General features: G+C 44.4%; 1 protein-coding gene across 1 annotated transcript in view; it reads right to left on the bottom strand.

Annotated features, from left to right (window-relative positions):
• GAN (gigaxonin) overlaps nucleotides 3,857–24,604 on the bottom strand; it is a 48,020-nt gene continuing 27,272 nt past the window's right edge. The window contains exons 2-11 of the mRNA XM_018061762.1: nucleotides 23,325–23,439; nucleotides 20,977–21,327; nucleotides 19,297–19,514; nucleotides 18,960–19,081; nucleotides 15,833–15,945; nucleotides 14,875–15,024; nucleotides 13,857–13,993; nucleotides 13,460–13,588; nucleotides 6,095–6,204; nucleotides 3,857–5,980 (exon numbers count right to left, since the gene is read on the bottom strand). Of these exons, the coding sequence (XP_017917251.1) occupies nucleotides 5,799–5,980; nucleotides 6,095–6,204; nucleotides 13,460–13,588; nucleotides 13,857–13,993; nucleotides 14,875–15,024; nucleotides 15,833–15,945; nucleotides 18,960–19,081; nucleotides 19,297–19,514; nucleotides 20,977–21,327; nucleotides 23,325–23,439 (1,627 nt within the window). The 3' untranslated portion in view covers nucleotides 3,857–5,798. The remainder of the gene's footprint in view (nucleotides 5,981–6,094; nucleotides 6,205–13,459; nucleotides 13,589–13,856; nucleotides 13,994–14,874; nucleotides 15,025–15,832; nucleotides 15,946–18,959; nucleotides 19,082–19,296; nucleotides 19,515–20,976; nucleotides 21,328–23,324; nucleotides 23,440–24,604) is intronic.

Raw genomic sequence — 24,604 nt, 5'->3', positions numbered from 1 at the left:
TTTCCTTGGAAGGAAAGCTATGGCAAACCTAGATAGCGTATAAAAAAGTGAAGACAAAACTTTGCTGACAAAGGTCTATATAGTCAAGGCTGTGGTTTTTCCAGTAGTCATGTATGGATTTGAAAGTTGGACTATAAAGAAAACTGAGCACTGAAGAACTGATGCTTTTGAACTGTGGTGCTGGAGAAGACTCTTGAGTGTCCCTTGGACTGCAAGGAGATCCAGCCAGGCCATCCTAAAGGAGACCAGTCCTGGGTGTGCATTGGAAGGACTGAGGCTGAAGTTCCAATACTTTGGCCACCTCATGCAAAGAGCCGACTCATTGGAAAGACCCTGATGCTGGGTAAGAAGACTGAGGGCAGGAGGAGAAGGGGGCAAGAGAATGAGATAGATGGTTAAACAGCATCACCAACTCAATGGACATGAATCTGAGCAAACTGAGAGATAGTAAAAGACAGGAAAGCCTGACGTGTTGCAGTCCATGGGGTTGCAGAGAGTCGGGCAAGACTTAGTGACTGAGCAACAAGAAAGTAGATATTTAATTTCATAAGAAAGGGAAGGCGCTGAAAAGTCCTTCCACTTAGAGAGCTTCAAAGGGAAAACTGAGCAAGAACTAATTTTCCTAAAGGGTCTGAATCAGACCAGAGGAGGTAAGAGTTACATGTGAGGTTCTCACATGGCACATATCACAATGTGACAAAGTTGAGACACGTTTAAAATTAAAATAATAGAATCACCTCTGAAAAAATACAAAACATTTCCAAGTTTTACTAGGTGGTGTGCCCCCCCACCAAAATAAAGAATAGCTGAAGCCGCCAGCTCCATTTCACTGGCAACAGCAGGGCCGGCTCACCCGAGCTCACGCTCTCCCCGGATGGCAGCACGTGTGTGCCACGCTCCTCACCGCTGAGCACGAACTTCTATCATTTCTGAACCAGCCTCAAAGAATACTTCATGGATTGCTAGAAAACCAGAAAAATGCTTTCCTCGGCATTCTAAGACACAGGATGTTTTCCCTTAAATGTGGTAAGAAAGCGAAGGCTAAGTGAAGCTTCAGCTTTTCAAAGTAAAAACAGCTTCTCTCTCAAACGCAAATACTTATTACCTCTGCTCTTACGACTTTAGTAAATTCTTAAATTTCCCACAGCTAACTGACAAAGAAAACCAAAGATCTTTTAGTTTATATTTGTGTAACCTGTAAAGGTTATGTTTGGGAGTTTAAGTTACACTATAAGTGATTCTTATATGATTAAAATACTTGCCTGCCTATAATATTAAGTGATATTCTAATGGGCTGAACAGTGAAATGATAGTCCAAAGACTGGATCCCACTTTTTGGTTTCCATTCACATCTGAAGTGGGGAATGAAGCTGTATCTATGGGGATGCTTTCTGTCCGCCAGAGAGCACTGCACCTATCACAGGCAAGTCAGGGTCAAAGAGTATGTTCTGGGAAGATTCTGAGCCCCAAATAAAAAGCAGTGAAAAAAAAAAAAATGTGATAGACATTATTAGGTATGCTGAAGATAGGGTCTCAAAAATCCTATGGCACAAACAGAGACCACAGAGCTGTGCATAATACAGGTCAGGCACTTTGCTTTTTGTATTCTATACAGGTTTCCAGCTCTGTGTTAGGAGGCCGGCCCATCTGTGTACAAAGCTTCTCTCATTTAAAAATCTCACTTAACAGCAAGTCACTTTCAATCCTGTGAAGAGTGTTAACTTGGATCGCAAGGACACCATATTCATTGGTCATAATAAATGACTACCTACTGTGTGCCAAGTACTGTGATTAGCAGAAGACTAAGGTAGGGTCCTTCCCACGAGGAGTTTACAGTCTAGAGGGAGGGCCGTATTTCACCTGCCTCGCTGTGATGCTCCTCAGAAGCCCAAGCAGAATTCTGAGTAGGAGCTCAATCAACACTGGTGATTAAACCCAGGGCGGGCTTTTCTGTGCCAAGCGGGATCACTTCTCTCAGAGCACAAAGGGCAGCCCCTGAATCCAAGCAGCTTCACCCTTCCCTTCCCTCCCACTGGGTGCTCTGTGAGGGGGTTCCAGCACCTTCAAAGTGGATGCACTGGAAATGCCACCTCATTCTTTCCCTGGACAGTTGCATGTCTTCATCTGACCACAGGCAGCCTCCTCTTGAATCAAGAGAGCCAACATTCTAGAAGGTAATACTGTAGTGTTTTTAGAGCTCCTTGGAAAATTTCGCGGGATCCCTGGCCTGGTGCACTGTAGTAAGAACGCACCGGGCAGAAACCCAATGGACCAAGGTAGCTAACACATTTCTCTAGAACCCTAACCTGCTACCCTGAGTAACTGCAGTGCTACAGCAAAGGAGCCCTGTCTTTACCACGTCAATACAAAGGCTGTATCTCTGGTGCGTCGCCCAGGGAACTCCCCGCTCATAAAGGACAAAATGGCACTTCCAAAGTGTCACTGAAGAAAGTGCCATCACTAAAGTGGTAGTGCAAGGTGAGGCAATACTTCACGACAAACAGTATACTGTCCAACATCCCCCAAATATTCCTTTTTGGTTGCTGCACAGTTTGAAAAAAGCCTACTGTTAACTATCAACTCCTGACGGCGATCAAAGAACGGATTAGTGAAACAAACGATGAATTTAGAAATTTCTTAGGCCAAATTTTTACAGTATACCAACTATGAGTTGGTAAGCACTGTTTTTACTAAGCTAAAGAAAAGAAATGCAAATGCCAAGTAAAACTACAAACTACAAATACATCAATATATTCACTCAACATGAGTTTAACACAGTAGTATAAGCTGAAGGGCCAGAGGCTCAAGAATTTCTCTGAAGCACCAGGAGACAATAATATATGTAGTTTGGAATGACAATTCCAAAAGTAAACATATAAACAGACATACCAAATCACATCACACATACACACACTCTCTCTCTCCCCCTCACACACACACACACACACTTTTATCTCTCACAGGATATAAGCACTATCAAAAAAAAATTTTTAACTTCATTTTAAATTAAACACTTAAATCTTTGAAAAAAAAAAAAAAACCAACAACTATGTTTGGATGTATTAAACAAAGAAACAAACAAACCTACTTTAGACTGTAGCCTAGAAGAAATCCTTTCAATATTCACTTACTCTAACCTGAGACAACTTGGATAATGAAAATAAATTGCACTTCCCCCCAAGATATTGTATTTAAAATTTTAAGATCTATCTTTAGCCGCTAATTTCACCATACACCTGGTAAAAGTGCCTTCTGTTAAAAGAAGTATCAAAAATTTACCAAGAAAGGATGTTTCAAGGCATAAGTGGATGGTTAAAACACAAACTTGAGTGAAATGAGTTCAAATTTACTTCACAATACTGACGTAACTGTGATTTACAAGAAAGTCATGATTAATTTTGGAACATAATAAAATTAAATATATCCCAACACTTCAATGTAATATTTTTATATTTATATATAATAAAATAACAGTTTGGCACTTAGCAGCTTTTGTTGGTTATTGCATCCCATATTATGTGGCAAATTTACTTTTAGAAAACATTACCTAACTTTTGCAGCTACAGTGTCAACGAACTAAAGAATAATAATAAAACTTTTATAAAATGAATTGACCGAGTCATGCAGGCACTGATAGTATTGCAACAGGGACTCATTCACTCCTGAACAATGAACTGTCTCCTTGGAGAGGCCCGGCATAGCCTGGAAAGAACTTTAAACTTCAGAAATTAAAGAAAAGAGAATTGCTGACTGTCACAGCTTTAACAGGACATCGGTTACCACTTTAATGCACCTCAGTGGTAGCTTCTGAAGGCCAAGGTTCTGTTCTGTACAGGGCATTTTACCAAAGAAAACCCACTCTTTCGGCAGTTTATTTCCCATAAAATTAACATCTAGTTGTACAAAGAAAGTTTTCTTTCTTTGCAGTGGCCATGCAGTTTGCCTTGATTAAAAGACATCCTGGGGAAAGCGTGCAGACAACAGGTGACTGGTACACGGCACAAAGCAAAGAGGCTGGCTTTGACTTAGGGGTCAGATCTGCTACTGAGTGGCCTAGTGCCTCTGATAGAGAAGATGGAAACCCCGTGCCTCCGTGACCCACGTCTTCTGCCAGGATGGAGAGGCAATGTGCACACATAGCATTCTTCAGAATCCCCACAGGCAAGGCTGCTCAGCGACCTTTTCTAGCATTGGATTGACTTCTAACAAGTAGAAGAAAAAAAACTGCACAGAGGCCCCCTTCTACTGTCTCTGGGTGGAAGAACACAAGTGATGTTTCATATGCATGTGAAAAGCATACAAACATTCTAGGCAGGAAGTTTCCAGAAGAAATTCCTATTCTCAAATTTATAACCAAAGGATACATTTGTTAATCTTTAAATGCTGCTTCTTACAGCCATATACTAAGAGGGAGGGGAAAAAAAAGCTGTAGAAAACAATTAGAAATAAAGACCTCTATATTGATTAGAAATCTGATATTGCATAAATTTCAAATGATAAAGTCATCAAGCACTTTGAAGTCCCTGGTTTCATATGAAAGTGGCATAATTCAAATGGAAAACAAAGTATCTTACAAGGTTAAGTGCCACTAATGACAGACTTTTTTCCCCCATGGGAAGTAGGGTCAATGTGGGTTGACATGGAGAGAGAGGAAAGGAGGAAAGGATTAATTTGCTCTACTATGAACAGAATGAAATTAAGTTGAGGTAGTTTATTCTACCAGCCAAACTTTACTTGTTATGTAATTTGTCAGAAACTCGTACTAGTGAACGGCATTGAGAAAATTCTGCTACAAAGGCTTGATTCTTAACATGGATTCGCATTCTAAGACATTTTCAAACCCTAGACAGTAGTAAACAAGACTGTGTGTGCTTTCAGGCAGATTTTTTTTTTTTGTAAGTTTTTGATCCCTATATGGTTTTCTCTGGACCTTTTTTTTTTTTTCTTTTTTGGTCATAGCAGACCTTTATTATTTGTCTGACTCGGGTCCTTCTTTTATAAAATCTCCTACTTACTAATGTCCTCAGATTTATAAAATGGTTCTGCTTAGTTGCAAAGGAAGAATGGCACTGCAGGAGATCCTTCTCAACCCCAGACATGACAGCATGAGGCATCTTCCTCTGAATTAACACAGAAGTTACAACTTCCTTTAAAGTCACAGGGGGGCTGCCACCTGACTCCTTAATTTACTGACCCTTTAGATTACTAAGATAGAATGTCATACAAGAGAAATTTTATCTTAGTTTTTTGATTCATCATAATTTAGTTCAAAAAAGATTCTTAGGATAGAGAACTAGTAGTTAAGTGGAGACTAACTGGCATTGAGTCCAAACTAACATTTTTAGGCACAAACCTTTAAATGGTTGGGCAGAGTTAGGCATAATATCTCCTTCCAAGTGCAGTGGAAAAGCAATCCCGGTATGTTTGGATATGTTGATTTGCATATACGGATTTTTTTTTTTCCCCAACCAAAGCCAGGTACTTGAACACAGCGGTCAGTCAGATATGATATCCCCTCGGGGAAAATGCACCTTAGGGCTTTAACTTCCATATTTTACACGAAAGGATTCCCACTTCCCTTTTCCTGGGACACTGACTAGCCCCGGTTGGTCTAGGGACACACCTACGGGAGAAACGGATTCCCCCCCTCGGTAGTTTTTTTCCCAGCAGTTTACGTTTTCTCCGGAACAAGAGCTGAAGCCCGGGCTTCAAGGCGTTAGAAAACCACCCCGCGTTACCGCACGGAGGCCGGGGCGAGGTCAGCAGCTGCGCGTCCCGCGGCCGCGCGTCACCGCGCGTCACGGCGAGTGCACGCGGATGCGGAAGAGGCCCTGCTGCAGCTGCAGGCGGAACAGCTTGCAGTTGGCGATGCGCAGGGCCGCGCAGCCCGTGCGGCGCAGGTCGGAGGGCAGCAGGGGCTTGGTGTGCTGCCAGGTCCCCGTGCTCCTTTTGAACTCGCGCACGTAGTCGTAGTTGGTGCCTGCGCCCCAGGAGAACAAGCAGAGGTGACATACCGTGCCTGGGGCGCCTGGGGCCCTGAGCACCGCCCCCCGCCCGGGAAACGGCTCCCGCGAGATCGTTCTTACACGCTGACCTGTATCGAGATCTCCGATGACGTAGATACTGGCGCCTATGGGGACGGCTCCGTACACGAAAGACGAACTGGCCGGGATGCATAGATTCTGGTCATTAAGATAGATCCACCTGAAACAGAGGGACAGGATGAAGGAGGCTAAGAAGATGGCCCGTGACTCTGGGCCGCCTGAGATGACAAAACTCGGGGCGCCGCCAACAGGAGGCACAACCCCCACACCCCCTCTTGGGGAAACGCTCATCTCCCTCCTGTCACTGAAGACTGAGGCGTGTCTGTTCCGGAAGGTGGCATGTACTGAATCACAGAGACCACTATTCAGTGTGCTCCTGTCCCTCAGCACAGTGTTCCTGAGATTCACCCATGCTGTGGCTTCATCATTATCTCATTTCTTGTTATTTTAGGTAGGACTGCCCTACACTGGTATAGCAGAATCTGTCCATCATTGACCTGTTCAGGTTCATTTGGGCAGCTTCTAGTGTCAACCTTCCCTTGTGGTTCAGCTGGTAAAGAGTCTGCCTGCAATGTGGGAGACCTGGGTTCGATCCCCCGGTCGGGAAGATCCCTGGGAGAAGGAAATGGCAACCCACTCCAGTATTCTTGCCCTGGAAAATCCCATGGACAGAGGAGCAGGACAGGCTGCAGTCCATGGAATCACAGAGTCTGACACTACTGTGGGATTAACTAACTTTCCAGTGTCTGGCTATTTTGAGTGAAGCTATTTTGGACATTAGAGGGCAAAGCTCTTTTGTGGGCTTATGCTATGGAATTGCTTGTTTATACGGTTAAAGGTATATTTCCTTTGATAAGAAAATGCCCACTGTTTTCCAGGGTGTTGTGTCCTTTTGCATGTCAATGAACAACATGTGAAAATTCCAGCTGCTGGGCATTTCTGCCAGCTCTTGGTACTGTCTGTCTTTTTTCACTTTAATGGTGCTGAGCATCTGTGTGTGTGCTTACTGGACACTTTGTGTATCTACTTTGGTGAAATGTCTGCTCAAAGATCTGTTCGTTTTTCAAACTAGGTTTTCTGTCTTACTGAATTTTAAGATTCTCTTTTATTTTACAGTTACAAGTCCTTTGTTGGATATGTGTATCACAGATCCTTTTCCCCAGCATGTAGACTGTCTTTTCATTATCTTAATGGGGACTTTTGAGAACAGCGGTTTTTTAATTTTGGTGAATTCCAGTTTATCTTTTTTTTTTCTTTTTATAGTTCACGCTTTCTATGTCCTTCTAGAAAAATCTTTGCCTATTCCAAAGTTGCAAAAGTTTTTTAAATTAAAATTTCTGGAAATCTTATTGTTTCAGTGTTAGCATTTAGGTCTTATGATACACTTCAAGTTATCTTTGGTATATGGTGTGAGGTATAAGAGTCAAGTCCTTTTTATCCTTATATCTAGGCATATAGATAGCTAGTTTTTCCAGCATCATTTGCTAAAAAGACATTTCTTTCCCCGCTGAATTGCCTTGGCTCTTCTGTTGAAAATCAATTTAATAACCATGAAAAGGAGCCAAAGCTCCATGAAGTGGCTGATTCCACAGCTGAGACAGAAAACACAAGATGAGCCTGGACCATCTTGCACTGCCATGGAGGAAGCGCTTCAAAAAGGGTGAGGTGTGTCAGAGGACACAGAGCCAGCATGCAGCTCCTGACGGCCGCAGCTGGAGCAGCTGGAGCAACTCAGTCAACGACAATCCTGGCTGGGCAACTCAGAGATTAAGATGAATATCCGTGAGTCCATACCGATATAAATAAACGGCTGAATCCATTAAAGAAAATAGGGAGAAGGGACAGGTGTTCTTTACAGAATTCCAGCTGACAAAGGGAGAAGGAACGAGGGAAGCAGAAAGATCCCCCGGAGGCAAACAGCACGGCTCTAACTTCCGTGAGGCCAGTCCATCTGAGGGCGCTCCATTAGTGGGGAAACTTTAAGGAAAAACAGTATATTTGCATACTCTCAAATTATCTCTCCCAAGATATTCATGAATTACAAAGGGGGAAGCAGTGACTTTCCAGGGGGGGAAACCCCACAGACGGCGCCTTAACCAAGTCACCAAGATTAGCATCACCAGTGACGGGGCAAAGCGCCTCTCCCCCGACACCACGCAGAGAAGGGCCCAGAAGCGCTTATGAGGGATCCCCACCTCCAACGCACAGCCTCAGCCTCATCACAAGACATCGTCAGACAAGCCCAGGTGGAGAGACAGCCTAGTAAAAACCATCCAATAACCTTCAAAGACTCCCAAGCACAAGGGTGGTGCCCCATCACATCCCCACTTAATTCACTTAGAACAACTAGAAACGTCAGCTGCAGTTTGGGTAAAAGATATTAGTGGATGAACTGGTGAAATTCGAATAGTCTGTAGTTTACTTAATAATACCGTACCAAAGTGAATACTACAGCATGTAAGATGTTAACAGTAGGGGAAGCTGGGTGAATAGCTTATGGGAACTCTATTTTTGCTACTTTTCTACAGGTCTAAAATTATTCCCAAATAAAAGGTTTTTGTTTTTTTACTTTAAAACAAAACAAACTAGACTCTGCTATATAATAATGTTCACTTAAGTAAATTTGATCAATTCCCTTTCATAGCTGAAAGCATAGCCAGGTCAGAGCAGACCTCAATTAGAGGAAATGTATGTAAGCCCTTCAGCACCACCAATGTCCAGGCCTCCACTCACTACTGGAGCACGTATAATTATTTCACTAAGAGCAGCGCTCTGTTTTTCCCCAATGCACACTCTCCCCAGACCGTTACAGAGTGGTACATTCCCTATTTTGAATCCCAAGAAACGTAGAAGCAGAATGTTGTCCGAGATCACGGAACAACTCAGAGACCAAGCTGCTATAGAGTGAAGATCTGATTCCTCTAGTATCTGAAAGCTGATTGGTATCAAGCAGTTTGTGGGACTGGGAATACAACTTGGCCCCTGCCTCTGAGCTGCCTCTAATAAACAGGGAAAGGGAAAAACTAAGAGCTATCCCTGCAAATGAAATCGGGTGATCGCTGACCTCATGTCTCACGGGCACTGGACCCACGAATGCTTGCACCTGAGGCTCCACCGAGTCTGAGCATGCCCACTGCCTGCAGAGCGCTGGGAGCCCCTCTCTGGAGTGCCAGAGGAGACCTCAGGTCCGCAAGAGCGTCCTGCTCACAGAGCCCGGATGTTACCCAGGCGTACTCAACAGAAGAGCCAGATAAATGCGAGTCCCTTCTCAGGGCACTGAACAATTAACAGACGCCAACTCTGATGACTCGGATGATGGGATTATCTACCACGCAGGGATGTGCACACAGCTAGCACAACGATGCTCCGCAAGTGAAAGAGGAAAATAGGCTTATGATGGAAAGGTAGGAGACTGCGGCAGAGAAAGTTTACAAACCTAATATGCTACCTGAGGAAGGTAGAAAAGGAAAAACAAAATAAACCCAGAGTAAGTAAAAGGAGGGAAATAAGAGGAGAAACCAACGAAACAATACACAATGGAGAAAATGAACACTGAGAGGAGCGGGCTCTTCGAGAAGGTAAGTACAATGCTAAACTTTGTCAACAGAGGGCGCTGGAGGGACTGCAAGGCTCGGAGAGGAAAGGTCTTCTTTCCTGGTGTCGGTCGTGGGCTCTGCCGTCTCCAGGGTGCAGGGGACCCGGAGGTGCTCACTTGCGGGGAGGTGCTCTGCTAGCCAGCAAGCAGCTTCGCACACCAGCTCTGGCCCCGGCATCCCAGGGCTCTGCTGTATCCTGGGCCACTGCACCCACTCCTCTACAGAGGTGAATCCCAGCCCTGCAGGGTGGGGAGCAAACTTCCAAGCTTGTTCCTTCCTGGGACATTTTCCTTCGGTCCTAAAGGCTGCAGCTGCACTTCTTTCTTGGCTATTTCTGCTTTCATCAGAGTCTTCTCTCACAGGTTAGCAGTTAACTCCTCCTACTGGTTAATCATTAGGTCGGTGACCACCTAGCCACCTGTTTAAGTTTATGGAAAGCTGACAGCTATTTTCGAAACTGCAGCTGACTTTTCTACTTACTCTAAGTGAATTACGTGGGGATGTGGTGGGGCCCCACCCTTGTACTTGCGAGTCTTTGATGGTGGCACTGAGGTCTGCATGCCCCTCAGCGTGCACTGCTGCCCCTGGTTCTCGACCTTGGCAGGGGAGGAACGCTCCGGGGACTTCCACTTAACCCTTGCTCCCGTAATGGTCCCTGACCTGCAGGTCAGAGAACCATATGGGGATGTGGCCAGTGGTCAGAGATGTCTGTCAAGTATCCGTTCATCAAAAGATGAAGCTGACAGGTCTTGACTTCAGAGAATAGTTAACTGATTTATTAAAAACGAGAAGGGGAGGGCACGTGGGCTGAGCACATGCACAGAGGCAACAAGACATAGGATGGATGTAAGAAGTGAGCTGTGCTCCAGAACACGGGAAAAGAAGAAAGGGGAAAAGGCCGGATGTTCTTCTCAACCTCAGATCACGGAGGGCCCCGAGGAGGAGGCAACTAGGAATAATCTCCATCTGAACGAAATGACCAAAGGCAGACTAATCTTTCAAAAGCACTAGTAGGTGAAATGTATCAGAGAGACTGGTTAGAAGGCCAAGGACACCGCACGTATGACAGGGAACTCGCTGGAGTTGTGGCAGAGAAATAAAGGTGGGTGTGTGTGAAAAACACTATAGAGTTTAAAAAAAAATAAGATTTGGCAACTCATGAGATGTGAAGCATAACAGAGAATCAAAGATGACTTAAAAAAGAACACAGACCACCAGGAGGACGACAGTACCAGTCTAGTACAGTCCTAGAACCAGGGATGCAAAGAGCGGGCACAGATACACTGTCTTTCTGGATACACGAAGTTGCTACTGTGACTTGGTATAAATACGGGCAATTTAAAAAAATTTTTGCTTTCCTTCAAACACTTTTGCTTTTAGTCAGAAACACAGAAAATAGTAAGATGTGGCATTTTTCCAGGAAACTTTTAACCTAAAAATAGGGAACAAAGACAGGAAAGACAAGAGATTACTTAAAAACAATAAATAGTCTTCAATCTAAGGCAGGTTGTTCACTTGGCAGCAGCTTCCAAAGTATGCAAATATCACACACTTGGAAACATCTGAGCTTTAAAGAGAGAAACTACTCACAGATGTTTTCCCCCTTCTATAGGTTTTCGTGGGAAAGACTAAGTTTTTTAGGCACTATTGTGTGGTATCTGAACTGGTGGTCTCTGAGGCCAGGACGCTCGAGTTCAAATGCCAGCTCTGCCACATGCTGGCTGTGTGTTTTGGGGCACATGACTCAACCTCTCTGTGTTCTGATTTCCTCATATGCAAGACAGGAATGAAAGAGTACCTGTATCTCAGAGAGCTGTTTTGAAGATTAAATGTGTTAAATGAGGTAATATATGGCACTTAGTATTGTATGGTTTTTTTTTCTTTTTTAGTATTGTATGTTTATGTTTAGCTTTATCTAAACAAGAGTCCTATATATTGACAACAGAAATCAAGCTTTCTTCATTCTATTTGTGAACAAACACTGAGAACTTGAATATAAGCAAACTACAGATAAGTGAATTTTATTGGGAAGTACTTTAAACAGCAATGAAGAAGTAATAGTCATGTGTAACAATTACGAACGAAAGCAAGTTAATACTCTTACTGAGAGTGAAACGTGAAAGTGAAGTCGCTTAGTCATGTCCAACTCTTTGCGACCCCATGGACTGACCCTACCCAGGCTCCTCCATCCATGGAATTTCCCAGGCAAAAGTACTGGAGTGGGTTGCCATTTCCTTCTCCAGGGGATCTTCCTGACCCAGGGATTGAACCCATGTCCCCCGCATTGCAGGCAGACACTTTACCATCTGAGCCATCTGGGAAGCCCAATACTCTTATTACTCAATACTCCATAAACAGGAGACAACCTGAGAGAAATCTTAAGGTTCTAATGACGACGGCATATCAAGGGAGACTGAAAACTTCACAGCCAGCTTCAAGTCCTATACAATCAAAACAGGAGCAGGAAACGGTAAAACCATAAGCAACCTTGATTATTCCAGCAAGTGAGATACAGCTCTCTAGCTCACACTGTCCGAACGGTAATTCAGTCATTATGAGAAAGGCTTTCATCAATACTTTATCAGAAACCAAATGTACTGACCCCTGTTTGCTAATGAACTTGGGCAACTGTTTTGAGATTCATTTGGGAAGGAAATTCATACACTTCTTTGTACTGTGAACAGTCAGCCCTCACAGTAACACATTATGGAAGAGAGGTATAGAAAAGTCTTTGAAATTCTGCCCCTGTCCCAACCAGAGTAGCAAGCATTCTCAAATTGCTCTCACACTTTGTCTAGAAAATTTTCATAAGATTGTCTGCCCCCAGCAACTGAAGGGAAAAAAAACAAATAGGCTATGCAAACATCATAAAATTAAAATACATTAATAGATAACATACACATTTCTAAAATCTTGGCAACTGTGCATTGTTTACGATAAAATAATATGAAATTAAACATTATATTCTGGCACCCCCTTCTGGCAACACGATAGAAATGCTATCACAAGATTAACTTTAGCACAGCAATTTCCCTGTAGGATGTGAACATATTACTGCAAGAAAAATGCTGTTCGGTGGTTATAATAAAACGGGTGAGAGAAGCGAAGTGAGGGGGATTGGACCGATGCTGGCGACTCCACCTCACATGTATGGCAGCCCGTCAGATGATTTCAGAATCTCTGATACCACGTTTATTGAGTGTCTGATACAGGCCAGGGGTGAGGCCAGAAGCTAGGACCCAAAGCTGAGCTGGGACTTGCCCTGAAGGAGCGTCAGTTCACAGTCACAATCCAAGAAAGACAGGCATGGGATCACAGACTGAGGAGCCTAACTCAAGACTGGGAGACATGAGAAGGCCTTCTCTCTCTTGGTGGTGATCACTGAACTGAGTTTTGAAGAAGCCAAACTAACTGGATGAATGTGAGAAGGGAAGTTTTAGGCAAAAGGAAAAGTATGAAAGCACAGAGCTGGGACAATGCTACCATGCTGTGGAGGGAGAATATCACCCAGTGGGGCTCAAGTGAAGCACCTGGCTTGCACAGTGGCAGAAAGAGCACACACAGGTCCTACCACAAACGGCCACTTCCTCCTAAAAGCTATCAAAAGCATCAAGTACTGCTCTGCACTCGAGAAACACTTTTCTCTGGCTTTCCTATGAGTTACCAAGACTTCTGAAGTCACTAAATAAATATCCAGCATGCATTAGACATAAATAGCCAAGTTCAGTGAAATGATTTGACAGCAAAACTAAATGAAGACACGCCTTTGAAAGCATAAAGAGAAAGCTGCAGAAGCCACATGAAACCATTCATAAATACCTTTTAAACTCATCGTGGTAGAACTCCGACTTGCAAGTTACCATCTCGCCCCCCTGGATGTCCTCGCGACTTCTGACTCCCCCAAACACATACAGTTCCATGGCGACTCCACAGGCCACCGCTCCAAACCTGAAAGGCCACGCAACATATTCATACTAAGCATTGGATTCATCAGTATATCTCAGGACTTGATTCCCTAATTCCTCTTTTGCTTGTTTTAGCTCTGTGACATTCAGTGTTTCACAAATACATGAGTCTTCCTTTTTCAGGGTGTGGATTATTCATTTAGTGTTACATGAACCAAATGGCAAGTCAAATCAAAGATCCGTTTAAAAGAAGGGAGACGTGAAAGCCAGGCGAAGGGGGCTCTGTGCAGCCCACATCCCCATTCTCTCACCTCCTCTCTTTCAGGGGACAGATGGCGGTCCACTGCTGGGTCCGGGGGTCATAGCATTCCACAGACTCGAAGAGTTTCCCATAGGATCCTCCACCCATGGCATAGATTTTCTTCTTCATAGCTGCATAGCAGCCAATCTGGAAGGAGGAAGCAGTGGGGGAGGCAACGCTTATCATTAAAAGTTGGCTGAGTCAACACCAGCTTGGCTGGAACCCTGGGAGATGTTTGGAAAAGGGTCTGACGGAGGCTTTCAAAAATGGGAAGAGCATGGGTAATACACATACTGTCCTCAGGGAAGGATTAGCGCCACCTAACACTACTCCTCTAAGTGAGATAAGCACACAAGCCTTGCTTTTAAAGGAGCTTTCCAAGCTCTCTTCTTTCACCACTATTTGAAGAGTCCAAGACGCAGAGTCCACAGAGAACGATGTCACTCAACTCTTGCCCCAAATTAAGTCAGCTGGAAGGGCACACATACAGTGAGTGATCATATTACCAGTGAGTCCCAGTACCAAGGTGTGAAATACCCAGGGCGCTAGAAGGGCTCTGGCCTGATGATGAAACACCCGTCTCCACCAGGGAACGGAAATACAGATCAACCCCTGAGCAGCTAATGGGAGCCCTTAGTCTTCATTCTTCTCAGAAACCAATGGCAGTTCTTTACCTCTGGATCAATGGATTAAAGTTTCCTCCCAAGTGCGCACGACGATTCAGAAAACAGGTTTGGGAGATCTGGTTCCTGCCTAGGTTAGCGCCATCATGGAGCATTCATCAGGTGTGGGCCACAGACGCAACAGCGCTGCCCAGAGCCCACCGCCCCCTGCGAACCCTCTCACACAGCTCCCCAGCTTGGTATGTGACTGGCGATAGTGAAGGCAAGAAGCTACCAGCAAAGACAGACTTCTTTAATGTTGATGCTTTAACACTATCAATTGCATTAAAATGCATCTGTGAGCAATGAAGAAACTAACTTTAAAATTCAGCGTGTGAATTAGTCATCACGAGGCATAGCTCTCACCTTTCTAACCATGGTCAAATCAGGTTGCTTTGTCCAGGTTTTAGAATAAATATCGTAACATTCCATGGAAATTAGCTCTTTTTCACCATCTTCTCCTCCTAAAACGTACAGCATGCCATCTATTTCCACAATTCCAAAATTATGTCTTGCCTGAAAAAACATTAAAGAGCTTTGTAGACAAAAGGCCGACTATCATATTGAAAGCTGATAATCACACATTTAATACAAATGACAGGTTTCCATTACATTCCTGCAAAGAAATACAAGACTCAGAACTGTGTCTCTCCAACAGTTCTGCTTTCCCCAGAAGCTCAGTCTTCTATCACAAGAGACAGAGAACCCAAGTCCAGGAATTTCCCAGAACAAGGGAATTTCATGCTAGGTGGACTCCCGGGTAAAATCCTCACCTTTCGCTCAAGTCAGCTCATGACAAGAACAAGAACGATTACCGCCCGATTCCATGAACCGATTTTTGTTCAGCATGGGTAGCAGTGGCTCCCAGCTGACGTGTGAAATTGTGTAAGAGCCCCAGCAACAGGCCCGCCCGTGGTAGTGGTGGGGTGGTGCGTATGGGCCTGCACGAAGGCTGCCCGCAGGGCGACACTCACCCACTCACAACACTGACCACTCAGAAGCCCCTGCCATCCAGAAGTCCGTGCGAACAACTTAAAAGGCCCAGTGTGTGAGGAGGGGCGATGTGGTATGAAGAGAAAGAAAGCAAGGGAGGCGAAAGGGGAGCTGAGGGACAGCGGGGAGGCCTTGCTGAGGAGGAGGCGGGCAGCGTGCCACGCAGGTACCTGGCGAAGGACTGAAGCAAGTGTGTTTCCAGGAGGTGGGGTGGAGGGCACAGGCACGCCAGGCAGGGGTCTCGGTCATTACACTCAAAGGCAGAAGCAAACCGAAGTGCTACCGGGGGTGAAAAGCAACGTCAAACAGAAAGAAGCAATGCTTTATCTACCTCGTTCATTGGCGGCAACGCGGTCCACATGTTCGCATCTGGGTCATACTTTTCTCCTGAGCTCAGGGTCTGCTTGTTTTCATCTTGGCCCCCAAATACAAACAAAAACCCTTCTGAAAAAATCAAAGGAGACACACAAGAAAGCTGAAGCATAAGTTTTCAATACCCACGCCCAGGCGAATGCAAATGCTGTGAGGGCAGACAGTACGTGGAGGCACCTTCTCTGATGACAAGGGACTCGAGATCTTCGTCACACTTCACTCATCCCTTGATGACACAGTTAATCTGTCAGTCACCCCGACCGTTTCGCTTCACTCAGAATCTCTGAGCAGACTCCCACTTCTCTGTGGCTTAAAAGGGAACTGACCCCACCCATCCAGTCATCAGATGACTCAGGTTATCTCAGTTTGTCTGTTCTATTCCCCAGCTGTGTCTCAAGATAAAACAGTTTTCTTAAAGGAGAAACAGCCAAAGAGACACTGGTGAAACCGAAGGGAAATGTAGGCTGGAGAGGTCACCATGCACGGAAGCCACTCTGGTCTGAGGGTGTCAGCAATGTGGGAAAAACGCAAGCTTTCTCTTAATGGCCTTGAGGGCATGAAGAAGATAGAAATCTACATCCCAGGCCCACAGAGAGTGTGGTTTCTGGCAGGAAAGCCTCTTCGAAGTTCTAACCCTCAGGATGAAGGCCAACCAGAATGAGAAGCCAAATTTAAATATCCTTGCTTATCTAGGAAATCTCAAAATTTGAATTTGATTTACAGTAATCACAAATTAGTGTTTTTAGGCAACTGGCAGAAACAAATGCAAAACTTCTATGGAAGACAGTACCTTTATCTAAGTTTTAGAATCTAACATTCTAAGATTTTAAATCATTAAAGTTTCCCCACAAATAATTTTTAATAAAATGATCAGCACCCAGCCGAAGATACTCAGGTATACAAAGGAACTAGAATCTATGAAGATGAAGCAGTAGAAACAGACAACAGGAAATAATCTAGAAAAAGACTGCAAATTTCAAATATCAGAGTAATAAGAGAGATGATAAAACAGAAATGCTCACTATGTTATTTAAAGATAACTCTATACGGGGGGATGGACATAGCAGGTTTGAAAAAAAGAAAATTCTAGAGGGGAAAAAAAAGATGAAATAGACTGAATAAAACATTCAATGGATGGATTCAATGGCAGATTCATCACAAAGAAAACAAAACAAAAAGAAGGCGGAAGGCAGGGGATGGAGTAAAAAGGTCTAGCCATGTTTAATCTGACCTCCAAAAGCAGAGGGACAGAGAAGAATGAGCAAGGACAACATTTGAAGACATAATAAATAAAAATTTTCGAGATTTGATGATAGGCCAACCCTCAGAGTCAAGATGCCCAACAATCCCCCAATATGGTAAAATTTCAAATAAAATGTTCACCTAATACTGAAATGACAGGGAAAAAAGACAAAAACAACAAAAACCTTAAACATAGTCCAGAGAAAAGACAGAGTTTTATATCTGACAACTGACAACAACTAGGAATAACAGAGGTCAGAAGAAAAATATCTTCAGTGTGCTGAACAATAGTAGAGGCCAACCTAAAATTCTATACCCGGCAAACATATCCTTTAAGGATGAAGGCAAAATAATGATATCTTTAGACAAATCTTAGAGTTTGCCATTATTAGACCATGTTAAATTCAGAAGGATGAACTTCAGAGAGAAGGAAAATGATCCCAGATGGAAAGTTTGAGGAGTAAGAGGGAAAAAACAAAGAAGTTGGTAAATATGTGGATAAATCTAAATGAATACTACCTATAGGTGTGTATATAACATAGATTAACAAAACACACATACATGTAAATATTTACTTGTAAATAACCACATATTTTAATACTGTAAAACTGTGGAAGATGAAAAATAGAGTATAAATGTACTGATTAACTCTGGACTTTGTTAACAATACAGGCTGAGGATGCTAATGTAACTTTCAAAGGGACAGAGACATAGGATATAACTTCTAATCTGGTAGAGAGGGAAAAAGTTGAATGACAAAAAAAGTCGATCAAGTGTTTTTTGAAAAAAGGCAGGAAAAGAAGAAACATGGAATAGGCTGGACATATAGGAACTACTCAGTCATTTCACAACTTTGGTCAACATGAACAATTGGAAACAATTCCTCTCCTCACTGTTTCAAGTTTCTGAAACAACCACCCCTCTAGGAAACCTGAAAGTTAGTGATACAAAAACCTTTGTGGTAGGTGTGCATGTGTGAAAATTATGTGCAACTATACACATTATGGGGGGAAAATTTAAGGAAAGTAAGTCTGAGAAAAAGAACAGAGAAATCAGACCCATGTTCTGTTGCCTACACCACTCCATTCAGCTGACTACCGTTGATGAAAACATCCACAATCGTGGAACCTACAGCTTCATTTCTATTCCAGAGCTTTAGCCATATCTACAATACAGTACAATGTGGGAGAGCTTAAAAATGTTAACGTACTGTTAGTGGGCAAACAGAGACTATGAACGAGTTCCAGGAAGACTGCTGACAATAGCTGGAACGAAGTGAAATGGTACCGGCGGGGTGACGCAAGCAAGGTAGTAAGAACTTCCAATAACGCTCCAAACTTGCAAAGGTTAACCAAAACATTCTTTCTACAGTAAAGTAACTTTAAGCTAAAACTAATTTAGGTAATATTTTCTCGAGTCTCCTATGAAATGCCTGCTCTTACACGACACTCTTACTTTGGATGTGTGTTACATGCTGTAACTCTAGACTGCCGGGCTCTCCAAGTTGGGGCACAAGCATGGCTCAAGGAAGTCTGGTTCTCAGATGTGATCATCTGGCCAGTGGGTGGTACGAGTCACTCAGCTCTGCTCTTCCAGCAGTTAAGTCAGCCAATAAAAATGCTCCGCTACTGACGTCTTAAAAATAGCTGCATAGTTAAGACTTGGGAACAGTAAGGACTGGTCAGAAGACACTCTTCTTACCACAGTCTTGAAAGCTAGAGCCGTGCTGAACATGTCCCCATAGAGGGGCAGTATCTTTAAGAGGTTGTGAGCCATCCTGCACAGCACTGAAATTATGTTTCCCTCGATCTTGTGTTTAAGTGAAGCAGATGAGGGCACAGTACCTGCTGAGAGGACCCCGTGGTTGATTCTCGGCATGCTTAGAGGGGCCAGTTCGATCCACAGCTGCCGATTGGGGTCGTAAAGGGGGCACATACATCGCATCGCTGCCGTTGGCTTCCGCGAGCTAAGAGGAGGCAGACGATCAGTTAGCAGTTAATATGTTTATATTCTGCTTAGAATAACCACGAGTTTACTGCTCTCAAGAATGTTTCAAACATTAAAACAAAACAAAAAAGTCGATTGCTATTTAGGCTTTAGACACTGAGAACTGTCCTGAGTTCCTGTGCACACCGAAATCTCTCTTCCCTTACTTAGACCACGGCTCACGGCCACGCTTACACTCTCTCCTCTCCGCCCACGGTCACGATGCACTCCGAGTAGCCGCGGGGCTTGAAGCTGGCCAGCATGGCCTCCCCCTGCTGCGGTTGGCTGAGGGGGATGTTGCTGCACTCCTTGACGATCTCGCGGACCAAGGGCTCATTGAGCATCTGCTCCCGTAAGTAGCTCGAGTCCAACCCTGAAACCCACAGTGCTGACATGACATCCTTCATGTGGACCTGCAGAGCAGGGTGGAAAGCACGGGGAAGAGAAAGGGAAAGTGTGCATTTAGAAGGCACATTTTCCGACTCATAGAATACTACAACTGTTGACGAGTCAGATGATCAACAGGCAAGGAGTAAGGGCCAGTGCTGTTTGAATGTGTGAAGCGGCCCCTTTCCTTTCTACTTCCTCTGGCCTCAATAAACAAAAGTTTAACTTAAAATAGCATCACTTCAGATTCATACTTGCTGGATCACTGCAAAGTTTTAAGAAGCTTCCATTACACCCTACAGGGTCCCCACCGCAACAGGAAAACCTAGGAGAACTCTGCTATGATTTACTTTACCTCACTAACTTGGATGTGCTATGAGTTATACCCCATTTATACAATTAGTTACAGAAAGAGCTTGACACAATACGTCAACTAGATAATGAAAATGCACCAACATTAGTTATGAGAAAAATCTGAAAAAGCCCAAGTTCCAAAAACAAAAGTCGTGACAACTATGTAATCATTTCTTCAGGAATTACTACTAAAAATGATCTAACATGAATAATATGAATTACATGCCTTTCATGCTCAATCATTAAATTTGAACCAAATGAATACAGGACTCTACATATGTAAGGCGACTAGTTTTTCTGGGCTTTGGAATCATCATTTTAAGGTCCACTTGTCTATACCCTGAGTAGTAAAGGCCAGCAGTCCTTAACAGCGTTAAGCTGGGATTAACCAAAGGATGAGGAACTGCCTTTTCTTTCCCAGCAGCCACTCTACCTTTGACACCCTCATCACTTTAAGGCAAGAAGAGGGTCACAGAGAAGCTGTTTCAGTGGTGTTGTCAAGGTGGAAGCTCTCCTCTCCTCTTTCCTAAGCTACCCCACCCACCGGCGTGGAAACCAGAACACTAACTGTGCCAACCAAGCTGAGACTAAGCATGCAGTCTCCAAGCGGGCACAGCTTATGGGCCCACAGAATTTAAACATTACAAGCTGATCAGTAACATGTAAACTGAGGATTACCAAGAACAAGTAACAACGCAATTACACATTTTGAAAGCCTCTCCAAAATTTAATATATTTATTTTGGAGCTAGCCTCTAGAACATACACACAAGATTCAAAGCCCTGTTATGTAAAGGCTAAAGCACCCTCCCTGAATGTGTTAACGACCTCAAACCTGATATCCTCTAACACATTTCCCATTAAAAACAACATTCGAAGGATGTCAAGTCACTTTAAAGTGTTAATATTTTCATTGCTATATGATGAGTTACACTCACTCTAGTGGACAGATCTGAAAAAAACCAACCACTTTTGAGAGCCTATGGGAAGATGTTTAATAGGTTGTGGTTTAGATCACCACTCTGTACGTTTCTCAAGTTGGAGGAGAGAGATAAAACATGTAAAACTGGGGTGGAGAACAGACAAACACGAATGAGCGAGTGGAACGCCAAAGTCAGGGCATGCTACAAGGCACCTTTCTTAGCTCTGTATCGTGCGCTATCCACCGGATGACTGCTTCAAACACGTATCTCTCGTTGCCGACGTTCAGCTTCTCGAGGGAAATCACCTCCTTCAGCTTCTGAGGACTCAGCTCGAGGAACTCCTCGGTGCTGCTGACGTCTCGGAAGTGGGTCTCCAGGTACTCGGTGGCCAGGTAGCGCACGTGGGGCAGGCAGTAGTGGAGCGCGAAGTCCCGGATGCCGATGCAGTTCTCGGCGGCGATGCAGCCCTCCAGGAACTCGCAGCACAGCGCCTTGAGGTCCGTCAGCAGCAGCAGGTCCGCCGCCTGCACCACGTCCTGGATGGTGTCCTCGCTCAGCCGGATCTGGAAGGGCGCAGGGGACAGTCTGCGTCTCAGAGTGGGTGTCTGGGACCCACACCGCTAATCTAGCAGGCCAGACCACACGGGAGCTCCACTGGGGGAGGTCAAAGGCGACTGAAGTCTGGCTGATTTCACTCAGCTCAGCTTTGCTTTCAAGAGCAGACAGAGGGCCCCAAGGTACCTGGGGACGACACAGACCGTGCGTGGCTGGTCAGCTTCTCCCAGTCCTTCCCTCGCTCTACCCACATGAACCACCAACAGCCCTTCTGAGTGAACTGTCCACGGTGCTCATGCTTAACTCGGAGGAAATCCTTAAATGACGGAAAAGCTTATCAGGAAGTCGCAAGCTCTGCAATTCCACGGTAGACAGAAAGGGATCTCTATAAATGCAAGCACTTCAACTAATGAAAATCTTTCCTCCAAGTAAATAAGGGTCCCTCCTTTTGCCACACGGTATTCGAAAGACACCATGTGGGCCCCCTGAAGAAAGGGACAGCCATGCTGCCTGAGCGGCTGCCTTCGGGACACCAAACACCACACTCAGTGTGAAAGATACCATTTGGTCTCAAAGCTACCTTCTGGAATAAATCCCCCCAAATTCCACTGTGGACATCTACTTTTCCTTAATTTTCTTCAGTTTTCTTACTGATGCTTCTTCCTCCACCCCCTTCACAGTTTTTCTATGCCATGGTGAGGCAACATAAAGACATAGGCCCCTAAAATACTGCCATGATCACAAATGGTCCACTCCACAAGGAAACGTGAAGGAGGGATTGCATAGCAAAGTGCAGCAAGAAACATTTTACCACGATTTGAGATGCACATGTTTCGTACCACAGGTAAGTAAGGGCTCCAAGTTTCAAATGCAAGCTTGAGCATGAATATGCTCTAACTGGCTTCTAACCTGTCATAACTGTCGCTGAACTGATTTTACAAGTTAGGTAAGAGTTGGGTCCTATGTCTCGTTTTGTGATGCTACAGAGCATCGCCAATATTTTAAGGGCTGTCCCCAAACTGATTTAAGTGCATTTATTTTAAATAATCATACACATAACCTTACTTCCACACACTCACCACCTAGCATTTAGAGAAACGAGAAAGTGGTAACCGTGAAATGAAATAGAAAGCTTCAAAGAGGATGATGGTCACCGAGTGTGATTCTGGACAGAATGAACGTTGAGAGAAAAGTAAGGAGTGCACTCAGAATACTTATGCAGGAGACAGAGCCTTTACAGAAGGAAAATCAGAAGAATGAGGAGAAGGAAGGAGAGAGAGAGAGAGCAGGCCACGCACCCTCAAGAGGAGCAGAGCGAAAACACACTCTTGCATAATCAGGCATAAAATACATCAGCATCCTCCTAATTCAAACCCAGATCGTTGAGTCTTCATGCTGCCCTTTAAGCCACATGAATAGCGGGGCACGGGGGGACAGAGGAGGGCAGAGAAAAGGAAAGGGTCCCTAGCCACTGATCACTTCCTTCCTTGGGTTTCATGAAATTCCCAGAAATGTAAGTGGGTACAGACAGTAAAGGGAAATGAGCAGGAAAGAATGAGGGGGGACAGGACTGAGGCATTGAGAACACAAGGCAGGTGCCCATCACCTGAGTCTTGAAGCCTTTACCTCTAGAGAATAATCCCCACCACCCACAGAGGCTCCCGGGTCCATGCCATGGAGACGGAAAGAGCTCCCTGAGAGTGTGGGTCCAGGGCAAGACTGGAATAGAGGCTTAAACACCAGCAGCCAGCAGCGAGGGGCATCCCATGTGTGCACGTCTCAGACTGGAAGATGGCGCTCAGAACGGGAGAGACAAAGCCTGGGATCTGGGTAAATTAGCCTGCTTTTCTTTCAAGGGCAGACCCGGGAAGAAAGCACTCGGGTGCTGCGTGGGGCAGGAGACGCCAGTCAAGCCCGCGGTGATGCAAGATGGAGGGGACGGGGCTGCTCGGCTTCACCCTGAGCCTGAGGGTCTACTCAGTCCTTCCTCTGGGTCTCAGCATACCTGCCCACTGAAGATGTAATCCAGGATCTCTCTCATAACCATTACCGATATCCCTTCAAGTTCAATCTTATAGGTTGATCCATCATCTTTTGGAGGATTATAGTTTAACTTTGTCCTAAGAAAGGGAAAAAAATGTAAAATTTCTATGAAAGAACAGAAATAGCTAGAAATATTTATGCACTAAATACTCTACAAAGTAAATGATACTTATCGATATATGAATCCTATCTAGAACATTTGGCTTGTTAACTTTGGAGCAACATATGTTCTATGACTTTCAACTGCAAAGTACTTGTTCAAGGGTTCAGTGCTTCCTCTTAAAAAACAAGCGAAACAGACAACCAAAGCACTAAGGGCATGTGAGTAAGGGTCTCTATTTCACCTGGGGAACCCCAGGCCCTTTAGGCTTATTTTTCCCTGTATTTAATTATCCAGCTATTTTCAATGATGTAACAAGGACCCCACACATCCACCACCCAAAACAAAAGCTAGGACCTCGACAATAACCTGCTTCTAACCAAATCATCCTCCCCATCGGTTCATTTCCCTCCTTCCTCATCTGAAGTAACTATTAAACCAAATGCTGTATTCAAGTTTCCCGTTTAAAGTTTTTGATTTTATAAGAGTGTTTCATGCTGTCTGTAATCTTCTGGGGCTGTTTTCATTTACTGTTATATTGCTGAGCCATTCATCTGCTGGTATCACACTTTTCCTGGTTTTTTTTGGCCGTATAGTATGCTGCTTTCCTGCTGATGGGCCCCTGGGCTGTGGGTATTGGACTGGGCTTGGGGTATTGGGAACAGTACTGCTAGGTATTCTTGTGCGTGTCTCCTTTTGTGATATGCTAAAGAATTTCTCTTGGGTTTATCCCTGGGGGTAGAATTAAGCTAAATTCTTTTCCAAAGTATGAACTAATACTCAATTATTCTGCCCAGTAGCTGGAGCAGTTTTCGGCCTCATCTGGTGTGGACCCGCAAACTCTACGACACACGTCTCTGTCCCAGTTCCTAATCCTGCCCGTCGGTGAGTGAAGTGTGGTCTCTGATGTGGTTGTGACCCGTCTTCCCTCACCACCCAGGTGCTGAACATCTCTTCACAGGTCCGTGGCCACACGTGGCTCCTCCTTCATGAAATACACGTTCAGTTCAAGTCTCATTTTTAATTGAGTTCACTGCCCTCCTCATAATGAGGTGCAGGCCTTCTTTGGTAAACTCTTGGTAAACCTTGGCAGACTTGATACTTTCTTTTTTCCCTAAGGTGATGGAAAATGAGAGTTCCAG

The sequence above is a fragment of the Capra hircus genome, chromosome 18 (assembly GCF_001704415.2).
Source record: "Capra hircus breed San Clemente chromosome 18, ASM170441v1, whole genome shotgun sequence".
In the NCBI taxonomy this organism is placed as follows: Eukaryota; Metazoa; Chordata; class Mammalia; order Artiodactyla; family Bovidae; genus Capra; species Capra hircus.
The sequence above is the reverse complement of the archived record's forward strand: the minus strand, read 5'-3'. Positions and strand labels throughout refer to the sequence as shown.